Below are 13,572 nucleotides of genomic sequence, written 5' to 3' on the forward strand. Positions count from 1 at the left end.
CTGAAAGAAAAACGTCAGTGTAGAATCTATACACAGTGAAACTATCTTTCAGAAAGGAAAATTAGTAAAGATATACAGGGCTTCCCTGGTGACTCAGTGGTTAAGAATCTGCCTGCCAACGCAGGGGATATGGGATCAATCCCTGGGCTGGAAGATCCCATATGCCACAGAGCAATTAAGCCTGTGTACCACAACTACTGAGCCTGTGCTCTAGAGCCTGCAGGCCACACTACTGAGCCCGTGTGCCATAACTACTGATGCCCGTGTACCTAGAGCTTGTGCTCTGCAGCAAGAGAAGCCACTGCACTGAGAAACCTACGCACTGCAATGAAGAGTAGCCCCTGCTCTCTGCAACTAGAGAAAGCCTGTGTACAGCATGGAAGACCCAACGCAGCCAAAAATAAATAAAAAATAAATAAATAAAGATATACAATAACCGAAATAATTCATCACCAATAAACCTGCAGTACAAGAAATGTTAAAGGGAGTAATATAGGTAGAAGGAAAATCATACCAGATGGAAATACTGATCTACGCAAAGGAATGAAGAGCAAAGGAAATGGTAACTGCTTGGGTAAATATGTAAGATTTTTTTCGTGTTATTTAAACCTAATTATGAATAACTTGAGGGATTTCCAGTTCCAGCAGTAATAGAGTAGCCCCATTCCTCCTAGGTCCTCTGTCTTACAGCTAAAAAGCCCTGGACATAAGACAACAAACAAGCAAAGGAAGACTCTGAAGCGTTAGAAAAAAGAAGGTGGAATGCCTGGGGACCTCAGAACTTGAGGAATGATGTGGCATGAGTCCTGTGGGTTTTGTTATTGCCTTCCCTGGATCCCAGATGGGGCTCTGCTGAAGCCTCCAACCTGGAATCTCTAACAGGCACAGATTTTAAAAATGACCTATTCCCCCTAGCTTAGACAAGGACCTTTTTGGCAATACCTGCCCTACTCCATCCGTACACCAATGGGAAGACTACATCCCCTTCCCCAGAATTTCAGCGGAGCTGAATGGGGAGATGATCTTCCACACCACCCACTTGCTCCATGGAAGGAAGTGATGGTGCTCTGATATCCCTGCCAGGTGGTATCAGTATATCTGCCCAGAGAGCTAATATTCCATCTCCCATATGGTGGAAGCTGGTGGCAATGCTTCTCTGCTGGGTAGTGTAAGTAGGGCTGAATGGAAAGTTGATTCTCCAAAGTCCACCAGGCAGAAGCAGGTATGCTGCAAATCCTGTGCGAGGGTAGTATCAAATGATTGAGAGGGAAGCTGATCATCCACCCCCACCCCAACAACAGCAGAAGTTAGCAGTGCTCTGATTCCCCAACCGGTGTATTGTCCATGGTGTCCAGCAGCAAGCTGAATCTCTATCCCACCAGGCAGCACTGAAACTTAACAAGGCAATGTGAGGACAGGGTTGTCACTACTGTGCTTCACCACAGCCATCATGGCAGTGGGATCAGCAAGGAGCTAAGCGTCCACAAACACCCAGCATCAGTGAAAATGAAAAAGGAAGTGTGAGCTGGGGATAGGCGACACTCCACTTTTCCCCATCCCCAGTATCAGTGAGGGTTGGTGGGAAACAGCACCCACCAGCATAAGATAAATGAGGTAGTATGAAATGGGACTAACCCCACGGTGGTCCTCTCCCAGTGGAGAGTTGAGCCTCTACCTCCATCGAGCATCAACAAGACCAAAGGAGATGTGCTATGTGGGGCTACTCAGTACTCTGTTATCCCCCTACCCTTTGGAGCTCTGACTATGAACAAAGTGGAGATAACAGTCCCACAAAAAGAGAGCTGAACTCCTGATTGGCCACTGTGACAGCTCACCTTGATGAAAACAGCTGAAAAAAAAAATCACTAGATACACAGGTATGCCCAAGTGAAAGTGAACTTTAGCTATAAAAGTTCCTAAATACATAGAACATGTACCAGAAAAACAGGTTTACTGGAGTAAGTGAGAAGGACTAGCCGAAGGGACACAGATACAGGTGGCCCCCTCTGGGACTTTATCCCCACAGTCCTGCAACTCCTCCTCTGCATGGAGATGCCAGAGTGAGTGGGAAGAATAGGCAAGAGGGACCCAGCCCGAGCAAACGGTCCACTCAAGGAAAACTCTTTATCCATAGGTCAAAGAGAAATTCTCAAAGGAAATAAAAAATGCTTAGAATTGAATGAAAACAAAATGCATATCACATTAGGTGGAATGTAGCTGAAACAGTGTTGGGAGTGAAATTTATAGCACTAAATGCTTATGTTGGAAACAAGAAGAGATATTGAATCAATAATCTGAGTTCCTACCACAAGAAACTAGAATAAGAAGAGCAAAATAAGCCCAAAGCAATCAGAAGGAAGGAAACAATGAAGATAAGAGCATAAATCAATGAGATTGAAAACAGGAAAACAATAGAGAAAATAAATGAGACAAAAAGCTGTTTTTCTGAAAAAAATACTCTCAAGAATTTGATAAAACCTCTCAGAAGGCTGACAAAGAGCAGACACAAAGCGTTAATATCAGGAATGACATAGGGGACATCACAGTAGATCTTGCAGCCATTAAAAAGATAATAAAAGGAAGGGACTTCCCTGGTGGTGCAGTGGTTGAGAATCCGCCTGCTAATGCAGAGGACACAGGTTCCATCCCTGGTCTGGGAAGATCCCACATGCCTCGGCGCAACTAAGGCCGTGTGCCACAACTACTGAGCCTGCATGCCTAGAGCCTGTGCTCTGCAATGAGAGAAGCCCATGCACTGCAACAAAGAGTAGCCTCTGCTCACCGCAACTAGGGAAAGCCCACACACAGCAACAAAGACCCAACTCAGCCAATGAAAATAAATAAGTAAAATAAAATAAAAAATTTAAATAAGAGAATAAAAGGAACATAACAAGTTTGCACTCATAAATTCGACAACTTAGGAAAAAATGGACCACTTCCACAAAAACCACCAACTACCAAAACTCAACCAAGATAAAATGGACAATGTAAATAATACTAAAATCATTAAATAAATTGAATTTACAACTTTAAAACTTCTGAAAAAGAAATACCCCAGGCTCAGATGGCTCCACAGAGAATTTTACCAAAGAATAATTAAACCAATTTATTTTAAGAAATAGTAGAGATCACTTCCTAATTACTTTATGAGGCCAGTATTACCTTGACACCAAAGCCAGAAGACAGTATTTTTTTTAAAAAGAGAAATCTACAGACCAATATACCAATGAACATAGATGCAAAAATCCTCAATAAAATACTAGTAATCTGAATCCAGCAATGTATAAAAGAATTATTCATTATGACCAAGGGAGATTTTATTCAGCTATACAAGGCTGGTTTGACATTAGAAAATCAATCAATGTACTCCAGCATATTAACAGCCTAAAGAAGATGGTCATATCAATTATGTGGAAATAGCCTTGACCAAATGCAACACCCATTCATGATAAAAACTCTCAGCAAAATAGGAATAGAGAAGAAATTCCTCAACTTACATCAACATAATACCTATAACTAAAATCATACTTAATAGTAAAAGATTGAATAATTTCTTCCCAAGATCAAGAAAGTAGCAAGGGCATCCACTCTCAGCACTCACATTCAACATACTACTGGAAGCTCTACCATGACAACAAGGCAAGAAAATAAATAAAAGGCATGCAGATTGGGAAGGAAGAAATAGACCTGTCCCTATTTGCAGGTAACATATTATCTACATATAAAACCCCAAGGGAACTATAAAAAAAACTCCTAGAACTATTCAGTGAGTTCAGCAAGGCCACTGGTTACAAGATCAGCTCACAAAATTCAATCACGTTTTGATAAAGTAAAAACATATAGAAGTCAAAATTAAATATTCATTATTTTTACAGTTGCCCCAAAGAATATGAAATACTTAGGTATATATTTTAAAAATATATATAGGATTTTTATGCTGAAAATTACAAAAGGCTGAAGAAAGAAATCAAAGAAAACCTAAATAAATGAATAGGCATATACCATGTTCATGGATTGGATGACTGAACATATTAGAGATCTATTTGATCTATGGATTTAATTCAATTCCTGTCAAAATCCCAGAAAGGTTTTTTACAGACGTAGTCAAGCTTATTCGAAAGTCTATATGGCAAGTCACAGGCCCTAGGAAACCCTAAAAATCTTGAAAAAGAAGAAGAAAGTGGAAGAAATAATTGTTTGCAGTACTAAGGCTTATGGTTTAGCTGCATTAATGAAGGCAGTATGACTTTGATGGAGAAATAGGTACCTAGACCAATGGATAGAGTATAGAACCCAGAAGTATACCCACACAGTATGCCAAACTGGTTTTTGACAAAGGTGCAAAAGCAGTTCAAAGGAGGAAAGAGGGCCTTTTCAAAAATGAGTTGGAGGCATTGGTCATTTGTAGGCAAAATAAAGAACCTCAACCTAAAAGTCACCCTTCGTGCAAATATTAACTCAAAATGGATGATGGACTTAAATGTAAAACATAAAGCAATAAAAATTATGGAAAGAAATATGGCAGAAAATCTCAAGGACCTTGGGCTAGGCAAAGAATTTTTAGTCTTGAGACCAAAAGTATGATCCATAAAAGAAAAGATTGATAAATTGGGCCTCATCAAAATTAAAACCTTTTGCTTTGCAAAAGACCCCTGTTAACAGGATGAAAAGACAGGCTACAGACTGGGAGAAAGTGTCTGCATTTTCCTTAGGGGAAACTGAGTGAAAAGTACATGGGATCTCTCTGTATTATTTATTACAACTGCTTGTAAATCTATAGTTATTTAATTTTAAAAAGACAATTTGCTAATAAAGCAAAAATAATAATAATAAAATCATCTAGTATAAACTGCTCAAAAGACACAAATTACCAAAACTCTCTCAAGAAGAAATAGATAACCTGAATAGCCCTACATCTGTTTAAGAAATTGAATTTGTAGTTAAAAACCTTTATGCAAAGAAGCCTCTAGTCCCAGATAGCTTCACTGCTGATTTGCATCAGACATTTAAAGAAGAAAATAATTCCATACAAACTCTCCCAGAAAATTGAAAGGGGGGAATACTTCCCAACTCATTCTATGAGTTTATCACTAACCTGATACCAAACCCTTACAAATACATTATAAGACGAGAAACTTATTGGCTAATATTCCTTATGCATACAGATGCAAAAATTCTAAACAAAATTTAGCGAGTTGAAGTCAGTAACATATAAAAACTCTAATGCATTGGGACTTCCCTGGCAGTCCAGTGGTTAAGACTCTGTGCTTCCATTGCAAGGGATGTGGGTTTGGTCCCTGGTTAGAGAACTAAGATCCCATATGTGGTGTGGTGAGGCCAAAAAACAAAAAAAGTCTAATGCATAATGACCAAGTTGGGTTTATCCCAGAAGTGCAAGGTTTGCTTAACATTTGAAAATCGATATACAATTCACCAAATTAACATACTTTATTAAAAATTTTACACTTAATTTATGCAAAAAAAGTTTTGACAGAATCCAACATACATCTCTAATGAAAGCTCTCAGCAAAGTGTGAACAGAACAGACTTTCTCATTCTGATAAATGGTGCTTAGGAAAAACCTACAGCTAACACCACACTTCAATAGTAAAAGGTTGTACACTTTCCCCCAAGTATCAAGATAATGAGCAGGATGTCTGTCTTCACCACTCCTATTCAACACTTTAATGGAAATTCTAAACTGGAGGGCAGGAAAGCCATCCAGAATGGAAAGAATGAAGTAAAACTGTCTTTATTTTCATTCAACGTGGTTATGTATCTAGAAAACCCAATGGAAGATACAAAAATGCTACTGGAACTAATTGAATTTAGCAAGTTTGTAGGATGCAAGATCAATGTACAAAAATGAATTCAGTTTCTACATGTTAGCAAAGAACAATAAAAATTGAAATAAAAATTATCATTTACAATAGCATCAAAAATATGAAATGTGTAGGAACAAATTTGTCAAAATATGTGAAAGGCCTGTTCACTGAAAACTACAAAATGTTGATGAGGAATGTATCTTGTTTATGGGTCAGAAGACATCACAGTGTTAAGATGTGCATTCTCTCAATCTATAGACTCATCACAATCCCAATCAAAATCTCAGCAGGCTTTTTAATAAAAATTGACAAATTAATTCCATGGAAATGCAGATTTCAGATAAACAAAATAGCTTTGAAAAAGAAAATCAAAGTTGGAGGTTAATACTATCTGATCTCAAGATGTATAAAGTTATAGTAATCAAGACAGGGTGGTATTAGTGTAGAGACAGATATATAGATCAACAAAACAGAATACCAAAACCAAAAATAGGCTGACACATATGTAGACAACTGATTTTCAACAAAGATGCAAGGGCATTTCAGTGGAAAAAGATGTTGTTTTTTTCCCCCTAACAAATGGTACTGGAACAATTGGATAAAATAAACACACTTTGCTCTATACAATATACCACACTCAAAAATTAACTCAAAATGATATTGTACAAGGACCCAAATATTAAACCTAGGTCTTTTTCCTTCTAGAGGAGAAAAATTCGGAAAACCCTTTGAGACATTGTGTTAGACCGAAAAAAAAAATGTTTTAAATAGAATATCAAAATCATAGCTTATATAAGAACAAACTAAGTTTGATTTGATCAAAATTAAAACTTCTCTTTAAAAAGCAATGCTAAGATCATGAAAAAAGTTGTAGACTGGGAGAAAATGTTTTCAAATTGTATATCTAATAAAGGACTTGTATCCAGAACATATAAAGATCTCTCAAAATTCAAGGAAACAAAAAATGGGCAAAAGATTTGGACAGATACTTCACCAGAGAAGACATGTGCATGGCAAATAAGATCATGAAAAAATGCTTAACATCGTTAGTCATTAGGGACATACAAATGAACCATGATGAGATACCACTACATAGCTATTAAAATGGCTAAAATTAAGATGACTGACCTCAAGTGTTTCCAAGATATGGAGGAACTAGAACTATGATATATTACTAGTGGGAATATAAACTAGTAAAACCATTTTGAAAAACAGTTTGATAGTTTCTTTCAACATCACCAACCATATGATCCAATCATTCCACTCTTTTATTTACCAAAGAGAAATGAAAGCAGATGTCCATGCAAAGACCTGTGCACAATTGTTCACAGCTTTAGTATTTATAATAGCTCAAACCTAGAAACTCAAATGTCCATCCCCAGGTGACTAAATTTTGGATTCGGTGTATAATAGAATACTACTCAGCCATAAAAATGAATGTACTACTGATTCATGCTACATCATGGGTGAATCTCAAAATGATTATATAAGTAAAGGAAGCTAGACAAAAGAAAAACAAAGGAGTATATGTTGTATGATTCTATTTAAATAAAATTCCAGAAAATCAAAACTAATATATAGTGACAGAAAGAAGAGGAGTTGCTTGGGGGAAGAGAGGATTTGAGATAAGAGGGAGGGCTGATTTACAATGGGATACAAAGAAACTTTAGGGGATAATGGATATGTTTATTATCTTGATTGCAGTAATGATTTCACAGGTGTGACTGTTGAAACTATTCAAATGGTACACTTCACATACATTCAGCTTATTGTAATATAAATGAATTATACCTCAATTAGGCTGTCTAAAAAAGGAGTAAGAACTATCGTGAAATTCTTTAGCATTTCTTTTCCTGATACAGTTGGTTTTCTGTTAGAAATGTTTAAAATCTGAACTCATATAATATCACAGTGTATTTACTTATTTTGGCAGAATGAAGATCTGACTCTTTTAATTAAGGAAATGGAGCAAGGACACAGTGACCTGGAGAAGGTACAAGACCTTTACTCGGAGTCCTTGGTCATGGACTGGTGGTACAACGGAGAAAAGGACGGAGACAAGTGAGCATGGCTGAGCGCCCACTTACCCATCGCAGGGGGTCCTCTAGGGTGCTCTGCTGGATCTCTTTGCCATTTCTTTCTGCAGTGCTTTGTGAGATTTCTTTTAAAGAAAAACGTATGATTACATTAAGAATATTTTTTAAGCAAAGGGAACTCATAATCTAATAAATTAATTATGATTGGCTTACAGAGACCACATATTCATCCTTATAAAATGTAGATTCTGAAATCCTTGCATGGGCCCTAAGGATGTCTTATCCCCACCCAGTGTGGACAGCCCACCCCCACCTCCACCCCCACCCCCACCCCCACCCCCAACTCAAGCAGTGACAGAGCAGAGCAGGAGTACTGTGTCGTGAAGGAGATTTAACTCAGGGTCAGGAGGCGCAAGGTCCAGACTTCACTCTGTGTGACTGTGGCAAATCTCCACAATGGACACATTGCTGTGGGTCTCAGTTTCCTCATCTTTAAAATGAGGGCTGTGGTGGTAGGATTTGGAATAGATGATTTCTCAGGTCTTTCCCCACCCTATATTCTAATATGTTTCTAACTAGTAGTTCTTAAACAGAAATCAAACACCCCAACACTCAGAAAATGTGTCAAATCTTATTTAAATGGTTTCACATTGTACAAATATTCAAGTATCACAGCTTCATATAAATACCCTATCAGGAGGATGTCTTTTTATTTAAAAGAGTGATAGCAAAATGGAAAGCAGTTGAAAATACATATTAATCAGGATTTCTTCTTCAAAATTCACTGTCTTCCTCTTAGCAAATTAAGCATTTAACATGGGCTGGGGGAAGGGCATGAGCATGGAATCAATGAAAAGATAAATGTGATACCAGGCATCTCTTATAATGAGATTTTACAGGATTATTGTTTTGAAATTTGTTTGGGAAGGCTCAGATACATCTCCTAAATCTGGAGAATTTAAGCAAATAAACTAAGAAATAAATGGGAAGCTCATCAGTGTCAATTACCTTCTCTATACTTTCAGCCAGTACCTTACCTATCTTCTTCCCCTTGCTTAATCAAACTAAAAAATCTCAGGACAACATGACCAGCTGTTCTTTGGAAGTTGGTTTGGTCAGTTGACTGTATCTACTATTGATTGACTAGTAAATGTATTCTTGATTATATATATATATATTAGGGGCTGGAAGGAGCAGGTTCTAGGGTCATACAGAGAAGTGTTTTAATCCAGGCTTTCCACCATTACATGTTAGTAACTTTCGCAAGTTACTTAACCTCACTGAACCTCAGTTTCCTCATATATAACAGGGGAATAATGGTAGTCATAGGGTTGTTGGGTGGATTAAAGGAGGGCATGCCTGGTGCTTAGTAAGAGCTCTGAATTAATATAAAGAAAAGAGTAACATGCAGTGCCTCATTCTGCAGATACTATGGTTCCCACTTAGCTATGGTTGAAAACAATTGCTTTGTTCAAGTTTTCCGCCAGGTGAAAAAATGTTACAGCCTCCAAATCTCATCTTCCTTCTTTCTTTCTTTTCCCAAACATTGAGTACAAATCATGCACCAGGTGAACTGGAATGCACAGATGAATGTGAGCCTGGGCCCTTGTCACAGGAGGCACAGTGTGGTGGGCCATGCACAAAGGATCATGGGACACTGGGCAGGTGCTCCATGGAGATAGGCATGGAGGGGGCAGGGTGAAGGAATGAGGGCATGCTTTGGCTCCAGATCTTCACCAGAATGGTTTGTCATGGTCTGGTGCTGGCAGGGGGTCCAAGGCAGGAGTTTTCCTTCTCTGGCTTTTATAAGAACTAGCTGTTCAACTATTTGGTTAGAGAAAAGCGTTTCAATGCTTTAATGCTTGCTGGTTTACAACAGCCTCTCTCTCGAGTTAATCCTCTCATCAGGTCCATGCTGTCAGTGCCCAGCTGATGTTTCCTGCAGTTCGCAGATGCGGAAAGTGACGAAGTTTAGAGAGGATTGAGTGGCTTCACATAGTCACATAGCTGGAAAGGAACAGAGCTGTGATGTGAGCTAGGGCTGGGCTCCTGTCCACTCTTCTTCAGGGGGCAGAGATAAGTGACTATTCTTATTGAATATTTTAACCAAATATAAAGGGAGAGGCTCACTTCTTAAGTTTGCAGCAGTCAACACAGTTGTATTGATCTAACTCTGCCTTCTTGATGGAAATTTAGTTTCCCCCTCCTTTTCTTTTCTTTTATCTTCTTGGTCTACTTTTTATCTAAATCAGGCATCAGAAAGAAATCTGTTCCATGGTTTCAACCCCAGAAAAATGTGCAAAATCTCACGCTGATGTCGAATCAACACGAATATCAAAAGTACCAGAGGACCTGTCAAGTCAAAAGATTCAGAAAAAGAAAGTCCTCCACGCAGGTATCAGTGAACAAAATGATTTGAATCTCATTATTACCTGTTTTCCTTCAATGCAAGAAGGTAGAATAAAGCTACAGCCACATAATATTTTTTTTTCTTTAAGAACTTTTATTGAGATACAATTGACATACAATAAACTGCATATATTTAAAGCGTACAATTTGACATTTTTTTATTAGTAATGTATGTATGTCAATCCCAATCTCCCAATTCATCCCACCCCAACACCCCCTGCTTTCCCCACTTGGTGTCCATTTGTTTGTTCTCTACATCTGTGTCTCTATTTCTACCTTGCAAACTGGTTGGTTTGTACCATTTATCTATATCCTGCATATATGTGTTAATATACAATATTTGTTTTTCTCTTTCTGGCTCTCTTCACTCTGTATGACAGTCTCTAGGTCCATCCATGACTCTACAGATGTCCCAATTTCATTCCTTTTTACAGCTGAGTAGTATTCCATTGTATATATGTACCACATGTTCTTTATCCATTCATCTTTTGATGGACATTTAGGTTGCTTCCATGTCCTGGCTATTGTAAATAGTGCTGCAATGAACATTGGAGTGCATGTGTCTTTTTGCATTATGGTGTTCTCTGGTATATGCCCAGTAGTGGGATTGCTGGGTCATATAGTAACTCTACTTTTAGTTTTTCAAGGAACCTCCATACTGTTCTCCATAGTGGTTGTATCAATTTACATTCCCATCAACAGTGCAAGAGCATTCCCTTTTCTCCACACCCTCTCCAGCATTTACTGTTTGTAGATTTTTTGATGATACCCATTCTAACCAATGTGAGGTGATACCTCATTGTCGTTTTGATTTGCATTTCTCTAATAATTCGTGATGTTGAGCAGCTTTTCATGTGCCTCTTGGCCATCTGTATGTCTTCTTTGAAGAAATGCCTATTTAGTCTTATGCCCAATTTTTGATTGTGTTGTTTGTTTTTTTGATATTGAGCTGGATAAACTGTTTATATATTTTGGAGATTAATCCTTTGTTGATTCCTTTGCAAATATTTTCTCCCATTCTGAGGGTTGTCTTTTCATCTTGCTTATAGTTTCCTTTGCTGTGCAAAAGCTTTTGTTTCATTAGGTCCCACTTATTTATTTTTGTTTTTATTTCCATTACCCTAGGAGGTGGGTCAAAAAAGATCTTGCTGTGATTTAGGTCAAAGAATGTTCTTCCTATGTTTTCCTCTAGGAGTTGTATAGTGTCTGGCTTTACATTTAAGTCTTTAATCCATTTTGAGTTTATTTTTGTGTATGGTGTTAGGAAGTGTTCTAATTTCATTCTTTTCCATGTAGCTGTCCAGTTTTCCCAGCACCACTTATTGAAGAGGCTGCCTTTTCTCCATTGTATATCCTTGCCTCCTTTGTCATAGATTAGTTGACTGTAGTTTATCTCTGGGCTTTCTATCCTGTTCCATTGATCTATATTTCTCTTTTTGTGCCAGTACCATACTGTCTTGATCACTGTAGCCTTGTAGTATAGCCTGAAGTCAGGAAGCCTGAGTCCACAAACTCCATTTTTCTTTCTGAAGATTGCTTTGGCTATTCGGGCTCTTTTTGTCTCCATACAAATTTCAGGATTTTTTTGTTCTAGTTTTGTAAAACATGCCATTGGTAATTTGACGGGGATTGCATTGAATCTGTAAATTGCTGTGGGTAATATAGTCATTTTCACAATGTTGATTCTTCCAATCCAAGAACATGGTATATCTCTCCATCTGTTTGTGTCATCTTTGATTTTTTCATCAGTGTCTTAAAGTTTTCTGAGGACAGGTCTTTTACCTCCTTAGTTAAGTTTATTCCTAGGTATTTTATTCTTTTTGTTGCAATGGTGAATGGGATTGTTTCCTTAATTTCTCTTTCTGATCTTTCATTGTTTGTGTATAGAAATGCAAGAGATTTCTTTTTTTTAAGAACTTTTATTGAGATACAGTTAACATACAATAAACTGCATATATTTAGAGTGTACAATTTGGTATCCCAATCTCCCAATTCATTCCCCCCCCTCTTTCCCCACTTGGTGTCCATATGTTTGTTCTCTACATCTGTGTCTCTATTTCTGCCTTGCAGAAGTGCAAGAGATTTCTGTGTGTTAATTTTGTATCCTGCAACTTTGCCAAATTCATTGATGAGCTCACGTAGTTTTCTGGTGGCATCTTGAGGATTTTCTATGTATAGTATCATGTCATCTGCAAACAATGACAGTTTTACTTCTTCTTTTCCAATTTGGATTCCTTTTATTTCTTTTTCTTCTCTGATTGCTGTGGCAAGGACTTCCAAAACTATGTTGAATTGTAGTGGGGAGAGTGGACATCCTTGTCTTGTTTCTGATCTTAGAGGGAATGCTTTTAGTGTTTCACCATTGAGAATGATGTTTGCTGTGGGTTTGTCATATATAGCCTTTATTATGTTGAGGTAGGTTCCCTCTGTGCCTACCTTCTGGAGAGTTTTTATCATAAATCGGTGTTGAGTTTTGTCAAAAGCTTTTTCTGCATCTATTGAGATGATCATGTGGATTTTATCCTTCAATTTGTTAATATGGTGTATCACACTGATTGATTTGTGTATATTGAAGAATCCTTGCATTCCAGGGATAAACCCCACTTGATCATGGTGGATGATCCTCTTAATGTGCTGTTGGATTCTGTTTGCTAGTATTTTGTTGAGGATTTTTGCATCTAAATTCATCAGTGATATTGGTCTGTAGTTTTCTTTTCTTGTAGTATCTTTGGTTTTGGTATCAGGGTGACGGTGGCCTCACAGAATGCGTTTGGGAGTGTTCCTTCCTCTGAAGATTTTTGGAAGAGTTTGAGAAGGATGGGTGTTAGCTCTTCTCTAAATGCTTGATAAAATTCACCTGTGAAGCCATCCGGTCCTGGACTTTTGTTTGTTGGGAGGTTTTTAATCACAGTTGCAATGTCATTACTTGTGATTAGTCTGTTCATATTTTCTATTTCTTCCTAATTCAGTCTTGGAAGGTTATACTTTTCTAAGAATCTGTCCATTTCATCCAGGTTGTCCATTTTATTGGCATAGAGTTACTTGTAGTAGTCTCTTATGGTGCTTTTTATTTCTGCCGTGTCTGTTGTAACTTCTCCTGTTTCATTTCTAATTTTATTGATTTGAGTCCTCTCCCTCTTTTTCTTGATGAGTCTTGCTAGAGGTTTATCAATTTTATTTATCTTCTCAAAGAACCAGCTTTTAGTTGTATTGATTTTTGCTATTGTTTTCTTTGTCTCTATTTCATTTATTTCTGCTCTGATCTTTATGATTCCTCTCCTTCTACTAACTCTGGGTTTTGT

The 13,572-nt window shown here is 37.7% G+C and overlaps 1 protein-coding gene across 1 annotated transcript in view; it reads left to right on the forward strand.

Moving 5' to 3' along the window:
* The window catches only part of VWA3B (von Willebrand factor A domain containing 3B), a 205,871-nt gene that overhangs the window by 111,936 nt on the left and 80,363 nt on the right, over nucleotides 1–13,572 (forward strand). Inside the window, exons 15-16 of the mRNA XM_057742507.1 lie at nucleotides 7,759–7,886; nucleotides 10,114–10,256. Coding sequence (XP_057598490.1) covers nucleotides 7,759–7,886; nucleotides 10,114–10,256 — 271 coding nt within the window. The remainder of the gene's footprint in view (nucleotides 1–7,758; nucleotides 7,887–10,113; nucleotides 10,257–13,572) is intronic.

This window comes from Hippopotamus amphibius, chromosome 7 (assembly GCF_030028045.1).
Source record: "Hippopotamus amphibius kiboko isolate mHipAmp2 chromosome 7, mHipAmp2.hap2, whole genome shotgun sequence".
Lineage (NCBI taxonomy): Eukaryota > Metazoa > Chordata > Mammalia > Artiodactyla > Hippopotamidae > Hippopotamus > Hippopotamus amphibius.